Here is a 22,822-nt window from a genome sequence, read left to right as displayed (position 1 = left end):
TAATGTTTTACCTCTTTTGCTTTTCTAGCTGGACTTGGATGCAAATAGGTTAATCAATAGGCTTTCAACTGTCCTGTGATGCACTGAAAGGCTAGCTGATCTAGACTGCAATCCTTTGTTTCTAAGTGTGTCTTGCTGAGCCAGCTGACTCATTACACTTCTTGCTATAGAACCTTGAAGAACAGAGCAACAGCTTCTATTCAAGACACGAACAAAGCTACTTCCCTAAGCAGTGCTGAATGTTTTCTCCCTTTTTAGCAGTTACATACAGACCATGATTTTGAAGAGTCATCTGCTGGAAATGGAGATGTGAGTTTGATGGGCCTTAGCATGAGACAGGTTATATTCCATGTCTCCTTTTGGGGGCCATGAGTATCACCTACATGGAGTCTGTTGGTATCTGTTTTGCTGGCCAGCTTCTTTGGTCCTGACATCAGGTGGTAGTTAAATAATATTAAGAATGAATTCACCAAGGGATACTAGTTCTGGATTTGGACCAAGATCTTTATATACTGATTTGCTGGCTTGAAGAGAAGTAAGAATTGGGCTGGGTTATCCACATATGAAACCAACAACCCCAGAAGCTCAGGCAGAAACTCTAATCTTAGGAGAGATATGCTAATGTTTGGCAAATCGGACACTATCTTCTGCCATCTCCCTTCTGAAATAAAGATTGTGCTGGATGATAACTTAGATGCTGGAGTTTTGTGAAGGCTGTAACTGGCCCTTACACTTGTTTGCTCAAAGCCATGTTTCTGAAGGCTTTTAGCAATGGCTACTGGACTCTGTGTAATATGAGAATGTCATTCAGACATCCCTTTCACTTGAAGGGAGGGATGATATGGCATTTGAGTAGAACTTACAAGTCCAAAAAGGGAATATTTTATATTGAAAATGCCTCTTGTTGGGGCAGAAACTAACACTCTACTCCGTGCTGATTAGGCCTCAACTGGAGTATTGTGTCCGGTTCTGGACACCACATTTCAGGAAAGATGTGAACAAACTGAAGAGTGCCCAGAGAAGAGCGACAAAAATTATTAAAGGCCTAGAAAACATGACCTATGGGGGAAGATTGAAAAAATTCAGTTTGTTTAGTCTGCAAAAGAGAAGACTGAGTGGGGACATGATAACAGTTTTCAAATATGTAAAAGGTTTTTACAAGGAGGAGGGAGAAAAATTGTTTTTCTTAACCTCTGAGGATAGGACAAGAAGCAATGGGCTTAGTTGCAGCAAGGGAGGTTTACGTTGGACATTAGGAAAAACTTCCTGTCAGGGTAATTAAGCACTGGAATAAATTGCTTAGGGAGGTTGTAGAATCTTCATCATTGGAGATTTTTAAGAGCAGGTTAGACAAACACCTGTCAAGAATGGGCTAGATAATGCTTAGTCCTGCCATGAGTGCAGGGGACTGGACTAGATGATCTCTTGAGGTCCCTTCCAGTCCTATGATTTTATCTGTGTGTATAATTCTCCCTGATCATATCTTAAGTAGATTTCTAGGGATTTATTTTCATATTCTGAAGACTTGGGAAGAAAATTCTTTAATGATGGATTTCAGTATTTCTACCTGGAATACTGATTTCCTTATGGATTTGTTGAGGGACCTGAGATCTGAAGTGGGCTGCATGCTATTGTTTCTTTTTGAACCACAAAGAATCTTGTGTCCTTTCCAAAATCTTTCTCTCCACAGAACTCGGTCTTCATCTTCTGATTACCTCAAGCCCCCATTTTCGGATGTGGTTCACTCCCAGATGACAGCCTTAACTGAAACACCCCAAGGAGGTGCGGGGGATCTCCGAAGACATGGTACACTCAAAATCAGAGACAAGTTTTTGGAGTTGGACAGTTTTCGAGAGAGTCCAGCCTAGATCTTCCAAGCCTCAGGAAACATAGCAATGGCTTCCTCCTAATGTGTAATCTCTATAGTAGAACCTGGAAGAGCAGTGGCTACAGAGGGAATACTTGCTGAGATAAGGAAGTTTTAAGATTCTCTCACTGGAAGAAGGAGGCTGCTTTCTTTTCCTGACTGACTGCTTTGAGATTCAATTCTACAAGTCTACCAACAAAATATCTGGAAGGACACCAGATGTTAGCCTGCAAGTCTAGTTTCTTCAAGTGGAGCCATAGTTGCCCCCAGGATGTATTTTTGTGAGATTTGAATACACAGCAAATCAGAGTCAGGTGAAGCATCAGTCCTGAAAACACTGCTAGGGAAATCTTGTTTAAAATAGATCATCTTTTTTTTTTTTTTTTGGTGGATGCTCACAATGGCCTCCAAACTGAGCATAGACCTCCCCAATAAGAGACTGCAGCCAATACTCTCAGGGCTGCTGCTACTGCATCCAAGTTTGATCTGAGTGTTAATCTTATTCTCCTGACTGGCAGGAATACTCCCTCAGCTGGTATGACTATGCATTTTACAAAGTATTCTACAGCAGGCTTAACCTTAGCCAGAATACAGAACACCGTTTAGAATGTGGGTATAAGTAAGTCTTGAATGGGAATTCTCACTCCATCTTAATTAGTCTTGCATGAACCAGGTGAGGAAGAATTACACAGCTTTTCCCCAACTTTACCCTTTTCCCCCCTCCAGTATTTCATTTTCTAAAAACATACCTGTGAAGTCAGACTCCCTCCTCCTCCAATTTGTGCTGAACTCTGGAAAGCTTAATTGAAAGTCTGAGGTATCTTGCTCAAAACCCCTGTTTCAGAGAACTCTCCTTTTCTTTAGACTAGAGAATCTAGAGGGGATAGCACAAACTCTTAAAATCTCTCAGGAGAGTGTATCTCATTTGGAGCTGATTATGAGCAATATCCTTCACTAGTCCCTGTGTCAAACCCCTGAGAGAAAGGGGGAAGGGCCCTGTGAGGGAGAAGGCATTACCGAGGAGACTGAAAAGACAGTCTGCAGGCATGTATCCTGCATGTTGCCCTACAGAAAATAGTAGATACTTTATGACCTCCTACGTGATCCCTGGAGGCTGGGGAGAGGATATAGGTCCACCACACAAGGAAGGGGATATGAATCACGCCAGATCATGCTCCCTGCTGCTGGATCCATGCTGAACTAACTGCACAGAATGAGGACTGAACCAGTGCCACTGGAGACAAGTGATTCACTGGTATCAGTGAGATCTCAGGCACTGGCACCTTTCATGGCTGCTAAAACCTTGCAGGTAAAGCAGCTTATGGAAAAGGGGATGCTTTGTCGTCATCTCAGCACAGACCTTGCCTACATGCTGGCTGGATTCGCTACCTACCTCCTCTGCAGGCTGAGGGATTAGGGCTTGTGGGACAGGTAGGAGGGCTTTAAAGAATGCTCAGTTCCCTGACACTGATTCTGGCCTGGTTTCACTGAAGAGAACTTTCATAGAGCCTTGCTCAACTGTCTCAGCATGGATTTCTCTCACAAGCTAGCTGGGAATCAGGTTTTTTCCTGTGGCCTGCTGTCACTGGGGGAAAGGGAGGCAAAGTGCTGTCATTCAGATCCCTTTCAGAAAGCCACTTTTTTTTTTTTTAGTTCTGCAGTTTTGAGGAGAAAAACCCTTAAACCAATGAAGAAACTGACATTTTAGTTAAAAGTCTTTTAAAAATCCTATGAAAGCTCTGACACAAAGAGAGTCCTTCAGTCTGCTGTGCACCTCTCGGAGGCAGAAAATTCTGGAGAGTTCTTCCGAAGGTTTGGTCTTAAGCCTTGGCTCAGAGCAAAGCTCTGTTCTGCCCCCAGCTGACGTGGACAGAGGGAGGGCTACTGCTGTGAAGACTGGAGAATAAACTCTACCAGTAAAAGTCACCTAGAGGGTTTTACAGCATAACTATTTCCATAAAAACATCACATGCCCAACCAAAATAGTTATAAGGCATTGATTTCAATTGGACTTAAGCATGTGTATAAGTGCTTTGCTGAATCAAAGCCCTCCTTGTTGCTGTATGTCTCCTGGTACTCAGTTTGTTTTTCCTATTTTAGCACATCATTTTCCTCATCTTTCCTAACTTTGAGTATCATCTTTTATTGGCTAACATTATACATCATCACTAGACAAAGCTGATCCAAGTAAAATCACATACTTATGAAAAGAAGTTAATCTCTTCAAAGTGGAAAGCACATTGTATATATCATCATCATCTGCTTCTTCTCCCTGGAAATGAAAGCATATTCATCATGGATTCAGCAATACAAATAAGCTTCTCTCTTTGCATGGTGAGGACGATTAATAGTTACACAGTATCTTATGTTGACATTTGAACTGGTTCATGATGCCACAATCACTATTTTGTGCCTAGGCTCTTGATTTCAATGTAAAATAATAATAATGGACATTTTAAATAACCATTGGGTAGTACTAAGAAATCAGCAAGACTTGTCTGACTGCATTAAGCAACATCACAGTATTAATACTCACACAAACAACCTCCTACAGTAGAACAGTAAAAGCTGTTTTATCCGGCACTTCACCAACCGGAATGCTCTATAAACCAGCATTTCTGATCTTCATTGAAAGTCTGGTTTATAGTCTGGTTGGTGCAGGGCCTGCAGGGGTTTGGGGTGCAGGAGGGGGTGCGGAATGTGAGCTCTGGGAGGGAGTTGGGGTGCCCCAACCCCCAGCCCTGCACCCCTTCCTACACCCAAACGCCCCCCCTCTCAGTTAACTGGCATTTTTCACTTACTGGCACTCCCCCCCCCCAATTCCTCCATCATGCCAGATAAAACAGCTTTTACTGTAGTCATTTCCCGAGGAAAAAACCTGAGGCAGAGTTTCAAACTCATTCTGTAAAAAGGATTTAATTGTGTTTTAATTATAGCCTGAGAGCTGGGACTAGAAGAACAGCATCAATACAATCCTCATTTCATAGCAGAGACTCCACTGATGCAACAGAAGTTTACACAGACTAATGGCAGACTTTCTAATTTAGTTCAGGTCCTTATCCTGCCCCCATCACCATAGTAACAGAGTGCCTTACACATCTTAGTGCATCAAACCAGTGGTTCTCAACCTTTTTTTCATTTGTGGACCCCTAAAAAATTTTAAATGGAGATGCAGACCTCTCTGGAAATTTCGAATGGTGGTGTGGACCCCTTTGGAAATCTATTATCTGTATATACAGCTGACTTCTGTTCAGTCAGTGTCCAACAGGGGTCATACATGCTCCCTGAATGCCCTTAAGCCCCACCTCCCCCAAGGGCATAAAAGGCACAGCAACCCCAACCACCAGTCAGTTCCTTTACTGCCCAAAATCCTCATTTATAAGACTCTGAGCTGTGGGGACAGAGGGCAAGTCATGGGATCCACGTGCAGAAGATCCCGAAGAACCATAGTTACTATCAGATAAGTAACCATTCTTTCTTTGAGTTACTGTGGATCATACGTATGGTAATTAGCTAGTAGTCATCTTTAACGAGTGGGAAGCTAGTAGTTATGTGAAAAGAGATTTTAAAATAGTTCTTCCAAAACTAGCATCATATCTTGAAGTGGTTACTAACCAATAATGTTTCACAAACATATGAAGTGAAGGCCAGGGAGTTGCTCTACATACTTCCAATCCTGGAACCCAACTTAAGATGCTATTGATGCAGCTTGCACTCTGGTGGAGTGAGTTTAGATATTTGGTGGAGGACTCATTAATATCATAAGAAGTTTTAATACAATCCAATACACATTTTGTAAGTGTCTGTGATGAAACAGCCATCCCTTTTCATTTACTATCATCAGCAATGAAAAGTCTTGATGTTTTATGTATAGAGCCATAACAGCAACCTTTTCACATCTGAAGTATATATCAGTGATAGTGGATAAACTGGACAATCTCATAAAGGTGCAAAGGGTTCATATGTGAAGACAGCACTAAACAGAAGTCCCATGTTGGAGCAATTTTTCTCACAGGAGGAAAAATGTGGACAAACCCTTTCATAAATCTATTCACTGATAGATGAGAGAAAATTGTATCTCCCACTACTGGAGGATGAAATGCAGATATTGTTGCCAAATGGACTTTGACTGACAAAACATATAGTTCTGAGTGCTTTAAAAATAAGAGATAATCTAATATTATTGGAATAGAATATCGACATGAGTATAACCTGTAGACTTTGCCAATAAAGAAAAATGTTTCCATTTGGCAGTGTAGATAGTCCTAGTGGATAATTTCCTACTCTGAAGAAGAATGCTCTGCACCTCTGAAGAACACTCCCTGTCTATTGTAGACATCCAACTGTTATCCAGGTTATGAGATGCAAAGAGACTGGGTTTGCCCTTGGGGGAGAGGGTCATGAGGGCATGCAGGGTGCATGTGCAACCCCACTAGTCACTGCTAATGAAACTGTTCCAAACTCCTGTGCTGGGGCACATAAACACCATAGTAGGATCGACATGTGCAGTAACTCAAAGAAAAAAAAAAGGGAGATTTAGTAACTGGTATCAACTAGATCTCTGAAACAAGTGTTAAGTTTTTCCACACTTTGTACACTTAACATCCAAATCCTGAACTTATAAATAAATCACTGAGATAGTTACACATTTCTCAGATCTCAGAGGATGATGTGGCAGCTCCTGATAGGCAAATTGCTGCAGGGGAAGTTGCAGATGTAATTAAGAATTTAAAATCCAAGGAAGCTCCAGATCCTGATTGGATTGCTGGGGAATATTATAGAGCTCTAAGGCAAGTGCTGATCCGTATTTTAACTGAATTGTTTAATGCTATAGTGCAGGGAATGAATTTCCAGATTTATGGAAAGAGGCATGGTTATTCCTAAAGAGGGAAAAATTCTTACCAGTTATGCATCATGTAGACATATTTCTTTAATTAATGTGCCTGCTAAAGTTTATGATAAGGTGCTAGCAGACAGCGTTATCTTGCTCAAATATGTTCACCCTGACCAGTCTGGGTTCCTTGCTGGCAGCACATCTATCTGACAACATCAGAAGAACTCTGAATATGATCTATAATTTTAATTCTAGCAATCCTTCCTATGTGCTGCTTTCTTTGGATGCTGACAAAGCCTTTGACTCACTGGAGTGGGAGTATCTTGGTTTTGGAAGCCAGTTTTATAGGGGCATATCAGCCCTATATGTTCATCTTCTAATGTCTGCTTTGGTTAATGGTCATCAATCCCCTCATTTTAATTTGTCTAGGCATTGCCCACTATCCTCTCTGTTGTTTGCTTTGGCAATGACGCCATATGAAATAAATGTGAGAAACAGTCTCTTTGTAAAGGATATCAAAACATCTGCTGGATTAGATCACAAAATAGCTTTTTTTGCCGATGAAGTCTTATTATATTTGCAGGAGTCAGAATCCTCATTAAAAATTATAGAACAAGAGACTTGGGAATCTGGGCAGGTATCAAGGTTTCAAAATAAACTATGATAAATCTGAGAGACAAGGTGGGTGAGGTAATATCTTTTATTGGACCAACTTCTGTTGGTGAGAGAAACAAGTTTCGGGCTTACACTTAACTACTCTTCAGGTCTGGGAAGCTTACTCCGTGTCACAGCTAATACAAGATGGAACAGATTGTTTAGCATAAGTAGTTAAACACATATTGATATATGTCCTCAATTTGTGTACTTCTTAAAAAAAAATGTTTCAAAAATTACTGTACAGATGACATTTGACTCCAGTTAAGATCCATCAAATTTTTGTTACTAGGAAAGCACTTAGTTGAAGGAGTTGCAGGGAAAGTGGAATGTACTTGCACATTTGGTGATTGTGTCCAGGAATTAGATAGTTTAGGATGGAAATTATTAAAAAGATTAATCTTATGACTAAATGCTGGCTTCCTAGAGATCCTCTGACCTGCTTACTTAAAAGCTACAGTAAAAAATGTACATTTTAAACAGAAAGGCAAATTACTTCATTTTTTATAGTTAGCAACTTGACTTTGTATTGAACATTATTGGAAAAAATGTGATTCCCCCTCCTACAATGGCACTAAGGTATAGTAAAATATGGATTGTCCTTGTAATGGAAAAATTCTCTCACCAAGTATGTACACAAGAGAAGTGACAAAAATAGGACAGATATGTAGAAATTTTTGGTCACCCTATCAAGCATACTCAAAAGAGGAGAAAGAAAAGGAGTACTTGTGGCACCTTAGAGACTAACCAATTTATTTGAGCATGAGCTTTCGTGAGCTACAGCTCACGAAAGCTCATGCTCAAATAAATTGGTTAGTCTCTAAGGTGCCACAAGTACTCCTTTTCTTTTTGCGAATACAGACTAACACGGCTGTTACTCTGAAACCTGTCAAAAGAGGAGGGCTCTTCAGCCAGCAAACCAGACTGTTTAGCCAGGTTCATTAAATATTAACCTGATCCTGAATAAATAATATATGAAATAGTATGTTAATTTTCTATTATAACTTTGCCTTAATAAAAAGTTTAAAAAAAACACCAAACCTAAGGGAATCTTCTAGAAGGACTAATAATGGCTCCACTGTAAGGAATGGAGCTGGATTTTACCTTTGGCAGGACATTAAAACCTCTCTAGAACTGAAACAATGGCCTGATGTAAAAAAAACAAAACTTGGAAAGTACTCCTAAAGGATTCTGGGTATTTTGGGGGTGTTCTGGTATCTAGCAAACGTTCCTAGAAAAATAAACAGTCAAAATTTCATTTTACAGAAATTTTGTATGATGTGGGGAAATTCTGTACCTCTTTTGTTCAAAAACTACAGCATCCAGTTACTTCAAAGTTCACAGAACTACAAGCCCTTCTCTGAACTACAAGCCTCTTTTCTGAAATCTTTTGGCCCATCTCTTCAAAAATAGACAATTTTTACTTAACTAGAAAGAAACATCAGAATGAGGCTCCTGAATTTCAGCAATATTGACATAGCCTCACTACCTAGGAAGGTTCTAAGAGAGAGAGAGAGCGCTCTCCATCAAAGTATGCTTTGGCCTAGAAGCCACAAAGGCCAAGAGTTCAAGTCTCAGTGCTTGCATGGACTGGTGTTAATATTCTTGTGTGCTTCCAGCCCTTATTATTGAATAAGGGCTAAGGAGGCAAGAGTGCATGTTACTTTTGAAAATGGAACTTATGCTCATAAGTCTCTTAGGCACTTTTGACAATTTTGCCATACTTCTGACACAGCCAGAACTAGAATTCATGTCTCTGCCATGTTAGAACTAAGCGTTGAGTATTTAACTTCATTGCTTTTCAAAAACAGTAGGCCAAATCTGTGTTTAGCTATGTTGTTTGCAAAAATGGGGCTATTCCTGCATATTCACCTCTCCAAAACACTGACATACAAATAAATGATAGTCTTTAAATAAATTATTGGATACTATTTTCTCTATGTGATGGTCTTGTGATTAAAGCACTAGGCTATGTCTCGATGACCAAGCTCTATCCTTAACTCTGCCTCAAAATTCCTACGGGAACTTTAGCAAGTCAATCAAGCCAATGTTTTCAACGGTGGCTACTAAGTGATATCTCTTTTAGTTATTTTCATATTATATGTTATTTTGAAAAATGATTAAAAAGTTGTATTAGTTTTTCAAAAAGCCAACCTCAAACTAAAATAAAAAGGCAGATTAATATTTTGGCAATTATAATAATATATGATGAAAGGGGACTAATACGCTTTTTAGAGTTTTTCTGTACATGTTCTGAAGTCCAAGCTATACATTTACTCTTTCAAAGGCATATCTTTCCTTTAATATCTTTTTTCCACCTCTCTCAGGAAAACAACATTAAAATGTTTCTTCTCTTTAGTACACAATTATAAAATATAAACATTTATTTGACCTTTTACACTTGTATGGCTTATTCAAAATTACTATGGTATGTGCAAGTTCACATAACTTTATTAAGGGGAGAAAAGGGATCTTATTTTCCACCTATCCACTATATTCACCTTAAAAAGCAAAGAAATTATTACACATTTTTAAAGAATATTTAAGGTTGCATAAGGTTAACACTCAGCCTACACAAACCCTTTAAGAAAATGTCCAGCTAAGGGTTCAAGAGAGAATTTAACATACTGTAACACCCACACATCACACACCAAACTCTCTTCCAAACTCCATCCTTCTATAAGTAAGTCCCAGATGCCTCCAATATGTAAAACAACACAATATCCCACCTCCCGTAACAGAATGTACCCTGGTGTCGACGCCCTACACACTATCGTAATAATCTTTGAACAAAGTATGCCTTGTGAGATGTCATGTAAAAACTCATAATTTACTTAATATCATCATGGCAAAACGCACACAGCAGTATTATATGTGCAGTTATAGACATATGCTGAGATCAAGACTAAAAGTAGAAGTCTGGGGAGTAGCCAAACCAGTTCCTCCGAGACGATGGGCAAGCTGATGCCTCAGCAAGGAGTAAACAAGGCTGATGGACTGTTACCTGTCTTTCATTGAGTCAATTATTTTTCAGCATCTAGCACAATGCCTAACCTATTCTGTATGTGTTGTCTTTGGATGCTACTGATATAGAAAGAAAGAAAGACAGAAAGGGTTAGAGTTAAGGTTAGGGGATTAGCATTAAGGGTTGACACCTAATTAGAAAAAATCTTAACTGAAATGTAATTATACCACTTTGGAATTGAAGTTTTTCATTTACTCTTCTATGGGGGGAGTCACCTCTTTTGCTTTACAGATCATGATTTACAACTGAGCAATGTGTTATTGTGAATGCATATGACAACTTATCAGGTGGTTGATGGTGATGCAGAAAACTGACAATGGATTTTACAGAATGGAGAAAGGATCAAAGATGCAAATCTAGACGATAAAACAAGGTTAATTTTTAAAGAACAAACCTCCTGCAACAGATCCTCTACCGAATGGTTGAATCGGTCCACAAATTCATCAATCAGCTGGCTGTGGGCTATGTCAACTCTATTTTGAATGGTATATTCTTCACTGCACAGGATGCTATAGGTTTTACTGCAGGCTTCTAGAACATCTGATTCTACATGCTTCTCCACAACAAACTTAATCTGCTTTAACAAGGCATCCAGATGCTGTGGATCAGACAAAAAAAGTCAGTTTTCACATTACATAGAATATTCCATAAACAATGAAACTCAAGAAGACAATGTTAAGCAGTAAAAGATTATTACATCCTATTCCAAATGTAGCCATTTAATATGAACATGACTAATCAGTCAGTTGAAAGCCATCAGAGTGCCTGCATAGTGTATCATACCTTCTCCATTCTGCCTGTACTGTAGATTTCCAGGTCAAAATACTGGGGGATTTGCAGAAGGTTTGCTACTTTCTCTGCATCAGCAGAATACTAGAGATTATTGAAATAAAGAAAATGAAGAGCAATTAATGTCTATACTACAGAATGAAAAAATTATATACATTATCAGTAAAGAATATATTTTGTGGGAAACTGTACCTTTGAAAGTAACATAGGAAGCGCAATAATGAAATGTTCAGTCAATTTGTTTCTGTCATCTATCTGAGTTTTCCTTTCTTTTGCAGTTAACACCTGTAAAAATAAGGAAAAATGTGCTATAAAATAATTAAATGTCTTAATGTCATTAATCCAATAATAAATCGAAGGGTCAAGATCCCAAAAGTGGAAGCTAATTCAAAATTAAAACCAGTGTAGGCATTTTTTAAAGAAAGGAAGGAAGGAATTAAAAAAGAGATCATCAGGGATGCAGAGCATGTGAATGGGAAAGCAGTAAGAACTCCAGTTACCTTAAGGGAAAACCTCATTTCCTCCATTGTGATATTGTCTCCATATATCCCCCATTTTTGAGGCCATTTTGGCAATACTGAAGTTAATGAAAATTTTGCTATTGCCTATAATGGGACCAACATTTGGCTGTCAGAGGAACCATTGTGATCATCCAATATGACCTTTTGTATAACACAGGCCATAGAACTTCCCCTAAAATAACTCCTAGAGCTTATCTTTTAGAAAAACATCCAAACTTGATTTAAAAATTGTTAATGATAGAGAATCCACCATGACCCCTGCTAAGTTGTTCCAATGGTTAATTACGCTCACTGTAAAAATGTACAGCTTTATTTCCAGTCTGAATTTGTCTAGCTTCATCTTCCAGTCATTGGATTGTGTTAGACCTTTTCTGTAAGACTGAAAAGCCCATATTAAATATTTGTTCTCCATGTAAGTATTATAGTCTGTCATTAAGTCACCCCTTAAACTTTTCTTTGTTAAGATAAATAGCTTGATCTCCTTGAGTCTATCCCTAGAAGTCGTGACTTCTAATCATTCTCATGGCTCTTCTCTGAACCCTCTTGAATTTAGAAAAATCATTCTTTGAATTGTGAGCACCATAACCAGACACAGTATTTCAGCAGCAGTTGCATCAGTGCCAAATCAGAGGTAAGATAACCTCTCCACTCGAGATTCGTGTTTATGCCTCCAAGAATCGCATTAGTTCTATTGGCCACAGCATCACGCTGTGAGTCATAGTAAGTGGGGTGCAGAGACTCTGCTCACCAGCTCCACCCAGACCCACAGACAGGCCACCTTCCAAGATCCTAGGGTCATGGAGGTCTTAAGACTTGCATCTAGATCAGACCAGAGTCTCTCCTGACAGTAGTCAGTAAGATGCCTGGCTTTGGTGTAAGAAGTCAGGCAGGGATTCAACAGGCATACTGCTAGGAAGGGTCTGTCCCAGTGGTAGGGCTAGAATGGATAACGACCCAAATTGAACCCCTTATCAGCTTTTACTGCAAACACCCTAAAACATATTAGTATGTTCCCTTACATGGTGTGCCATTATAGGCACTCCTAAGTTGCTGCTGGTCCTGGGCCCTAAAATTTCATAGTCCCAGTCCAGGTGATCAGTATGACACTGGTACATTCTGGGTCTAAGACAGACTTACAATAAGATAGCCAAGGAACAACGGGAATGTGGCCGACCTTCAACAAGCCAATCAATATCCCCATTTTAGACTCTAGTCATTATTCTTGTAGACTGGGTAGACTGGAATAATCAGACAGGAGAAGTCACCACTCAATTTCCAGTGCCCTGAGTTGTAACAACATAACTTTTGCAACTGGTGCAGGGAGTTCTTTTCCCAGTACTTCTAGGAAGGGAGAGAAACACATCCAGACTCCTGGCCTATTTTTTTCTTCTTCTAGAAACGTGCAAGGAAGTTGATTATATCTGTGTATCTTGATTTGTTGATCAGTGGCATCCGGTGGGGCCTGAAGACACCAGTGAGTCTTTTACCATGAGTAGAAGTTCCTTTGGAGAGAGGTAGGCATTGATTTGATGGTCTCTTTGAAAAAAATGCAGCTGAAAATTAGTATGCCCAGGGAAAAAAGGAAAGATGTGTTGCCTTATATATAAAAAATGTATACAATTGGACTGAGGTTGAGATGGAAATAGGAGACAGACTTGTTGAAAATATCTGGGTAAGGATAAAAGGAGTAAAAAACAAGGGTGATGTCATGGTAGTGGTCTGCTACAGACCGCCTAACCAGGAAGAAGAGGTGGATGAGGCTATTTATAAACAATTAACAAAATCATCCAAAGCACAGGATTAGGTGGTGATGGGGGACTTCAACTACCCAGACATCTTTTGGGAAAATAACATAGCAGGGCACAGATTATACAAGAAGTTCTTGGAATGTATTGGAGAGAAAGTTTTCTTTCAGAAGATGGAGAAAGGCACTACAGGAGAGGCTGTTCTAGATTTCATTTTGAGAAATGGGAGGAACTGGTTGAGAATTTCAAAGTGAAAGGCAAACTGGGAGAAAGTGATCATGAAATTGTTGACAGAGTTCATGATTCTAAGGAATGGTAAGAGGGAAAAAAGCCTAATAAAAGTAATGGATTTTAAGGAAGCAAACTTTAGCAAACTCAGGGAGTTGGTGGGTAAGATCCCAGGGGAAGCAATTCTAAGTGTAAAAACAGTTTAAGAGAGTCGGCAGGTTTTCAAAGAGACATTATTGAGGGCACAAGAGCAAATTATACCACTATGTAGGAAAGAGACCGCCCTGGCTTAACTAGGAGATCTTCAATTATCTGAAACTCAAAAAAGAGTCATACAAAAAGTGGAAACTGTCAAATTACAAAGGATTAATATAAACAAATAACACAAGTAAGCAGGGACAAAATTAGAAAGGCCAAGGCACAAAAATGAGATTAAACTAGCTAGAGACATAAAGGGTAAGAAGAAAATATTCTACAAATACATTAGAAGCAAGAAGACAACCAAGGACAGGGTAGCCCCGTTACTCAGTAAGGGGGGAAAAACAATAACAGAAAATGTGGAAATGGCAGAAGTGCTAAATGATTTTGTTCCATTTTCACCAAAAACTTTAGTAGCAATTAGACATCTAACTTAATAAATGACAGTGTAAATGAGGTAGAATCAGAGGCTAAAATAGGGAAAGAACAAGTTAAAAATTACTTAGACAAGTTAGATGTCTTCAAGTCACCAGGGCCTGATGAAATACATCCTAGAATACACAAGAAGCTGACTGAGAAGGTATCTGAGCATTAGCAATTATCTTTGAAAAGTCATGGAAGATGGGTGAGATTTTAGAGGACTGGAAAAGGCCAAATATAGTGCCAATCTATAAAGAGAGGAATAAGGACAATTAGGGGAATTACAGACAATTCAGCTTAACTTTGGTACCTGGAAAGATAATGGAACAAATGATCAAGCAATCAATTTGCAGACACCTAGAAGATAAAAAAGGTGATAAATAACAGTCAGCACGGATGTGTCAAGAACAAATCATGTTAAACCAAACTAATAGCTTTTTTTGACAGGATAACAAGCTTTCCTGATAGGCGGGAAGCAGTAGATGTTGTATATCTTAACTTTAGTAAGACTTTTGATACTGTCTTGCATGGGAATACAACCTAGGTGGAGCTACTATAAGGTGGGTGCAAAAGCGGTTGGAAAACCATTCCCAGAGAGTAATCATCAGTGGTTCACAGTCAAGCTGGAAGGGCATATCAAATGGGTCCAGTTCTCTTCAATATCTTCATCAATGATTTAGATAATGGCATAGAGAGTACAATTACAAAGTTTGTGGATGATACCAAGCTGGGAGGTGTTGCAAGTGCTTTGGAGGAAAGGATTAAAATTCAAAATGATCTGGACAAACTGGAGAAATGGTCTGAAGTAAATAGGATGAAATTCAATAAGGACAAATGCAAAGTACTCCACTTAGGAAGGAAGAATCAGTTGCACACATACAAAATGGGAAATGACTGCCTAGGAAGGAGTACTGTGGAAAGGGATCTGGGGGACATAGTGGATCACATGCTTACTATGATTCAACAGCATAACACTGTTGCAAAAAAAAAAAGGGGGGGGGGAATAAAATTCTGGAATGTATTAGCAGGAATGTTTTAAGCAAGACACAAGAAGAAATTCTTCTACTCTACTCCAGGATTTGGAAACACTGGAGAAAGTCCAGAGAAGAGCAACAAAAATGATTAGTGGTCTAGAAAACATGACCTATGATGGAAGATTGAAAAAGTGGGTCTGTTTACTCTGGAGAATAGAAGACTGGGGGAAGGGAGGGAGACATGATAACAGTTTTCAAGTACATAAAAGGTTGCTACAAGGAGGAGGGAGAAAAATCTGTCCTCTCTAACCTTAGAAGATAGGACAGGAAGCTTAAATTGCAGCTAGGATGGTTTAGGTTGGACATTAAGAAAAACTTCTTGTCAGGGTGGTTAAGCAGTGGAATAAATTCCCTAGGGAGGCTGTGGACTCTCCATCATTGGAAATTTTTAAGAACAGGTTAGACAAACACCTGTCGGGGTTGGTCTAGATAATACTTAGTCTTTCCTTAAGTGCAGGGGACTAGACTAGAAGACTTCTCAAGGTCCCTTCCAGTCCTACGATTCTATGCCCTGGTCTACACTAGGACTTTAGGTCAAATTTAGCAACGTTAAATCGATTTAAACCTGCACCCGTCCACACAGTGAAGCCCTTTATTTCAACTTAAAGGGCTCTTAAAATCGATTTCCTTACTCCACCCCTGACAAGTGGATTAGCGCTTAAATCGACGTTCCCAGCTCGAATTTGGGGTACTGTGGACACAATTCGATGGTATTGGCCTCCGGGAGCTATCCCAGAGTGCTCCATTCTGACCGCTCTGGACAGCACTCTCAACTCAGATGCACTGGCCAGGTAGACAGGAAAAGAACCGCGAACTTTTGAATCTCATTTCCTGTTTGGCCAGCGTGGCAAGCTGCAGGTGACCACGCAGAGCTCATCAGCACAGGTGACCATGATGGAGTCCCAGAATCGCAAAAGAGCTCCAGCATGGAACGAACGGGAGGTACGGGATCTGATCGCTGTTTGGGGAGAGGAATCCGTGCTATCAGAACTCGTTCCAGTTTTCGAAATGCCAAAACCTTTGTGAAAATCTCCCAGGGCATGAAGGACAGAGGCCATAACAGGGACCCGAAGCAGTGCCGCGTGAAACTGAAGGAGCTGAGGCAAGCCTACCAGAAAACCAGAGAGGCGAACAGCCGCTCTGGGTCAGAGCCCCAAACATGCCGCTTCTATGATGAGCTGCATGCCATTTTAGGGGGTTCAGCCACCACTACCCCAGCCGTGTTGTTTGACTCCTTCAATGGAGATGGAGGCAATACGGAAGCAGGTTTTGGGGACGAAGAAGATGATGATGAGGAGGAGGTTGTAGATAGCTCACAGCAAGCAAGTGGAGAAACCGGTTTTCCCGACAGCCAGGAACTGCTTCTCACCCTAGACCTGGAGCCAGTACCCCCCGAACCCACCCAAGGCTGCCTCCTGGACCCAGCAGGCGGAGAAGGGACCTCTGGTGAGTGTACCTTTTAAAATGCTATACATGGTTTAAAAGCAAGCATGTGAAAGGATTACTTTGCCCTGGCATTTGCGGTTCTCCTAGATGTAGTCCTAAAGCCTTTGCAAAAGGTTTCTGGGGAGGGCAGCCTTATTTCGTCCTTCATGGTAGGACACTTTATCACTCCAGGCCAGTAACACATACTCGGGAATCACTGTAGAACAAAGTATTGCAGTGTATGTTTGCTGGCATTCAACCAAAATCCGTTCTCTCTCTCTCTGTGTTATCCTCAGGAGAGTGAGATATAATTCATGGTCACCTGGTTGAAATAGGGTGCTTTTCTTCAGGGACACTCAGTATAGCCCATTCCTGCTGGGCTGTTTGCCTGTGGCTGAACAGAAATGTTCCCCGCTGTTAGCCACAGGGAGGGGGGAAGGTTGAGGAGGTAGTCACGCGGTGGGAGGAGGCAAAATGCGACCTTGTAACGAAAGCACATGTGCTATGTATGTAATGTTAACAGCAAGGTTTACCCTGAAAGAGTGTAGCGACTGTTTTATAAAATGTGTCTTTTTAAATACCGCTGTCCCTTTTTTTTTCTCCACCAGCTGCATGTGTTTCAATGATCACAGGATCTTCTCCTTCCCAGAGGCTAGTGAAGCTTAGAAAGAAAAAAAAACGCACTCGCGATGAAATGTTCTCCGAGCTCATGCTGTCCTCCCACACTGACAGAGCACAGACGAATGCGTGGAGGCAAATAATGTCAGAGTGCAGGAAAGCACAAAATGACCGGGAGGAGAGGTGGAGGGCTGAAGAGAGTAAGTGGCGGGCTGAAGACAGGGCTGAAGCTCAAATGTGGCGGCAGCGTGATGAGAGGAGGCAGGATTCAATGCTGAGGCTGCTGCAGGACCAAACCAGAATGCTCCAGTGTATGGTTGAGCTGCAGCAAAGGCAGCTGGAGCACAGACTGCCACTGCTGCCCCTCTGTAACCAACCGCCCTCCTCCCCAAGTTCCATAGCCTCCACACCCAGACGCCCAAGAACGCGGTGGGGGGGCCTCCAGCCAACCAGCCACTCCACAACAGAGGATTGCCCAAAAAAAAGAAGGCTGTCATTCAATAAATTTTAAAGTTGTAAACTTTTAAAGTGCTGTGCTTAAAGTGCTGTGTGGCATTTTCCTTCCCTCCTCCACCACCCCTCCTGGGATACCTTGGTAGTCATCTCCCTGTTTGTGTGATGAATGAATAACGAATGCATGACTGTGAAGCAGCAATGACTTTATTGCCTCTGCAAGCGGTGATTAAAGGGAGGAGGGGAGGGTGGTTAGCTTACAGGGAAGTAGAGTGAACCAAGGGGCGGGGGGTTTCATCAAGGAGAAACAAACAGAACTTTCACACTGTAGCCTGGCCAGTCATGAAACTGGTTTTCAAAGCTTCTCTGATGCGTACCGCGCCCTCCTGAGCTCTTCTAACCGCCCTGGTGTCTGGCTGCGCGTAACCAGCAGCTAGGCGATTTGCCTCAACCTCCCACCCCGCCATAAACGTCTCCCCCTTACTCTCACAGATATTGTGGAGCACACAGCAAGCAGTAATAACAGTGGGAATATTGGTTTCGCTGAGGTCTAAGCGAGTCAGTAAACTGCGCCAGCGCGCCTTTAAACGTCCAAATGCACATTCTACCACCATTCTGCACTTGCTCAGCCTGTAGTTGAACAGCTCCTGACCACTGTCCAGGCTGCCTGTGTACGGCTTCATGAGCCATGGCATTAAGGGGTAGGCTGGGTCCCCAAGGATACATATAGGCATTTCAACATCCCCAACAGTTATTTTCTGGTCTGGGAAGAAAGTCCCTTCCTGCAGCTTTTGAAACAGACCAGAGTTCCTGAAGATGCGAGCGTCATGCACCTTTCCCGGCCATCCCACGTTGATGTTGGTGAAACGTCCCTTGTGATCCACCAGAGCTTGCAGCACTATCGAAAAGTACCCCTTGTGGTTTATGTACTCGCCGGCTTGGTGCTCTGGTGCCAAGATAGGGATATGGGTTCCGTCTATAGCCCCACCACAGTTAGGGAATCCCATTGCAGCAAAGCCATCCACTATGACCTGCACATTTCCCAGGGTCACTACCCTTGATATCAGCAGATCTTTGATTGCGTGAGCTACTTGCATCACAGCAGCCCCCACAGTAGATTTGCCCACTCCAAATTGATTCCCAACTGACCGGTAGCTGTCTGGCGTTGCAAGCTTCCACAGGGCTATCGCCACTCGCTTCTCAACTGTGAGGGCTGCTCTCATCCTGGTATTCATGCGCTTCAGGGCAGGGGAAAGCAAGTCACAAAGTTCCATGAAAGTGCCCTTACGCATGCGAAAGTTTCGCAGCCACTGGGAATCGTCCCAGACCTGCAACACTATGCGGTCCCACCAGTCTGTGCTTGTTTCCCGAGCCCAGAATCGGCGTTCCACAGCATGAACCTGCCCCATTAGCACCATGATGCATGCATTGGCAGGGCCCATGCTTTCAGAGAAATCTGTGTCCATGTCCTGATCACTCACGGGACCGCGCTGACGTCGCCTCCTCGCCCGGTATCGCGTTGCCATGTTCTGGTGCTGCATATACTGCTGGATAATGCGTGTGGTGGTTGATGTGCTCCTAATTGCCAAAATGAGCTCAGCGGCCTCCATGCTTGCCTTGGTATGGCGTCCGCACAGAAAAAAGGCGCGGAACGATTGTCTGCCGTTGCTCTGACGGAGGGAGGGGCGACTGACGACACCGCTTACAGGGTTGGCTTCAGGGAGCTAAAATCAACAAAGGGTGTGCCTGTACATCAAGGAGTATTTCAGGCAGGACTGCACGGAGGGTTCCAATAAGAAATGGTGCACCAAAGTTATCGTTGTTATTGGAACAAGGAGGTTAGCCTGGCCTCTGATTGATACATGGCTAGATTAACCTCGCTGCGCCTTCTCTGTGACTGACTGCAGTGTGATCTAGACAGGGGAGGAGGAAAATGAGTACAAAACAAATCTGGTCTATTTCTTGTTCTGACCCACTCCATCTATCCTTTACATCTTTGGCTGGCAGCAGACAAAAAAGGCGCGAAATGATTGTCTGCCCTTGCTTTCACGGGGGGAGGGAGGGTGGGAACGGGGGCCTGACGATATGTACCCAGAACCACCCGCGACAATGTTTTAGCCCCATCAGGCATTGGGATATCAACCCAGAATTCCAATGGGCAGCGGAGACTGCGGGAACTGTGGGATAGCTACCCACAGTGCAACGCTCCGGAAGTCGACGCTTGCCTCGGTACTGTGGAAGCGCTCCGCCGAGTTAATGCACTTAATGCACTTAGAGCATTTTCTGTGGGGGGACACACACACTCGAATATATAAAACCGATTTCAAAAAACCGACTTCTATAAATTCGACCTAATTTCGTAGTGTAGACATACCCTATGATACTATGTATTGGTAATTGTGGACTATGGTAGCCAGCCCCCCACAAATTGGTGAATGGCAGTCTCAAGACCCCAGTGAGTCACAGTGAAGGCCCTGGACTGAAGGGAAAGGTCTGGTTAGCCCAGGGAGAGCAGAAACTACTGAGCCTCTGACCATGTGGAGAAGGATACTTTACCCTGGAAGAGGAGGATTTTTTGTTTGGCTGAAGGGCCAAACTAGTCTAGCAGTGGAGGGAAGCTGAGGCAAAACTGCACTTAGGTAACAAATGAGGTAAGTGTTCCTTCATACAAACACGTCATGGCCTGGAAATGCACAGTCATGGCATAGAAACAACCTTATCTCAGCCCTCAAATGGTGTCATATGTTTGGATTTATTTTAAATTTGACCTTTACTCTGAAATTCCTGGTTTTGAAATGCTCGTTTTTGAGATAATTACAGCATGCATGTAATGTGTTTTACCCTCATATTACCAATCTATTCTCTCATCCTTAACTTCAGCTTAACATACTCAAGCCTGAGAATTTCTCTTTATTATTATAATTATTAAAATTTCATATCTGAATGTTGAAAAAGAAACCCAAACAGAATGCAACCATGTGAGATGGACAATGAGTGCCAGATATGAAGTATTAATCTCAATTTTTTAAGGTAACTTTTATGGTCACATTCACTGACAGACTCTGGCCACTTTGCACTGAGGTGAAGCAGCATAGAGAAGCTGGAAAAATATGAGCAAGTTAAGCATTGAATCTATAACTTATTTTCCATTGTCTTAGTTATCTGAAATACCAGATACTGTTTGAAAATGTTTTAATTGTTTTTTCAAAAATGCACAGAGAACCAGATTCACAGTGTTAAGAGTCACAACAGCTGGTTTTCCACTCTTGTTTTCAAAAGTTCATACCTGTGCTATGAAGTAATCCATACTGTTAGCTAGTGCACACGACAAAGTTTGATAAAGTTTAGTTTAAAAATTTAATTATTATTCTCATACATACCCTCTCCTATTTATCAAAATTCTTCTTGAATTGTGGGCACCAGAACTGGACACAGCCTTCCAACAGGAGTAGTGGGGAAAACAACCTAACTAGTTTTAAGATAGATCTTGATAAGTTTATGATAAGATTACATGATTGTATTGCCAATGACATTAGGGGACTGGAATGGATGATGCAGGAGGTTCCTTCCAATTCTATGTGTGGAACATTCTATGGGGTTCACCATGCTCACAGGCACTCACAGGGACAATTCTCCAATTAAGACATTAAAATTCTGAACAGCTGCCCATGCATAAACCTGGTAACTGTATCGCAAGTCCAGTATTCTAATTCTGTATTGGCAAAAGCTGCTCACTGGGCTCTCTCTACTTACATCACTTGGGAAAGGACTCAGACCTTGGGTCTTACAAGGCAGTCTTTGCCCACAATTTTCCTCCTCCTGCTCTGTCACGCTAATTTATGGACCTCTGTCAGGGTTCTGGTGTTTCAACAGTGTCCCCTTGAGGTGTTAACGGGGTTCTATCCTGACTCCAGGTCCAGTCACTCTAGTGGAAGCATTCTGAAGGGGACAGAGTCTCAACCCTCCAGCTGAATCTCTCTGGATGCTCACCCCTTCTGGGAACCCAACAAACAACAAAAAACTTAGGAGCAGGAAAATAAATTAAGGAAAAGGAATTTACAGTCAGTCCCAGTTGGGCCTCCAGCCTCTCTTCCTTCAGAGGGGCCTTGGATGGTGCGCAATCAAGTTCATAGTCTGCTGGGTGACCAGCATAAGGAATACGATTCAGCCCCCTTCAGCTTAGGGGACTTGGGGTTTTCTTTTAGGCAAGGGAACAGGCTCTACTTGCTGACAGGCCTCTCCCTGTGAGCTGGGAAGCTCAGTGCTCTGCTCCCAGAGTTACCCTCTGTGAAGCTGAGCTTCCCCTCCTCTTTTGCTCCTCCTCCACTCTTGATAGGACTTGCAGGTATGGAAGGGACGGGGCCACTCCAGCCCAGAGCAACAACTTAACTCCGTCCTGCCTGGAGCAGAGTTTACACACCTCATTGCAACCTCGGTGAGGGAGTGTACCAGAGTACACATGTGCAGCTCATCTACTGTCTGTCTCCACTGGCTGTGAGCCTGAGACACACTGCTCCTCCCCCATATTCAGGAAGCATAGCAACCTTAATTTGGCTCTCTTGTACATCTGAATTATGATAGTGTTAAATCACATGATCACATACTTTTTGCTCCACAGGACCCCTGCCTTATTCAGTGCACAGGATGGACTGTAAAATGAGGCAGAAGGTTACAAGAGGAGGAAAGATGTTCTCTTACGTTTGAGACTGGGCTGGAAATCTGCAGAGATGGGTTCTAGCCTTGGCCCTGCCACAGGATCAGTAAATGACATTGTGCAAGACTGTAGCATAATGCATATGCTCAAGGGGCTGAACTGAGGTTATACAGGTAACTTTAACACTGGCATTTCCTAACCTTTGAGTGCTCGACTTTGCAACTTTAATGTTTAATGTTCAGGAAAGCAGACTTCGACTCCCTCAGGGAACGGATGGGTAGGATCCCCTGGGGGACTAACATGAAGGGGAAAGGAGTCCAGGAGAGCTGGCTGTATTTCAAGGAATCCCTGTTGAGG

At 42.0% G+C, this 22,822-nt stretch overlaps 1 protein-coding gene across 5 annotated transcripts in view; it reads right to left on the bottom strand.

Annotated features, from left to right (window-relative positions):
* Nucleotides 1-22,822, bottom strand: part of STAG1 (STAG1 cohesin complex component) — a 381,779-nt gene that overhangs the window by 115,055 nt on the left and 243,902 nt on the right. For all 5 annotated transcript variants that reach the window (XM_084638723.1, XM_084638721.1, XM_084638725.1 and 2 more), the window contains 4 exons: nucleotides 11,362-11,454; nucleotides 11,164-11,253; nucleotides 10,775-10,978; nucleotides 4,069-4,139 (listed from right to left, as the gene is read on the bottom strand). In XM_084638723.1, the coding sequence (XP_084494849.1) occupies nucleotides 4,069-4,139; nucleotides 10,775-10,978; nucleotides 11,164-11,253; nucleotides 11,362-11,454 (458 nt within the window). The remainder of the gene's footprint in view (nucleotides 1-4,068; nucleotides 4,140-10,774; nucleotides 10,979-11,163; nucleotides 11,254-11,361; nucleotides 11,455-22,822) is intronic.

This window comes from Lepidochelys olivacea, assembly GCF_965140295.1.
Source record: "Lepidochelys olivacea isolate rLepOli2 genome assembly, chromosome: 9".
NCBI classification, from domain to species: domain Eukaryota; kingdom Metazoa; phylum Chordata; order Testudines; family Cheloniidae; genus Lepidochelys; species Lepidochelys olivacea.
Note: the sequence above shows the minus strand (reverse complement) of the source record. Positions and strands in the feature narration are given on the sequence as shown.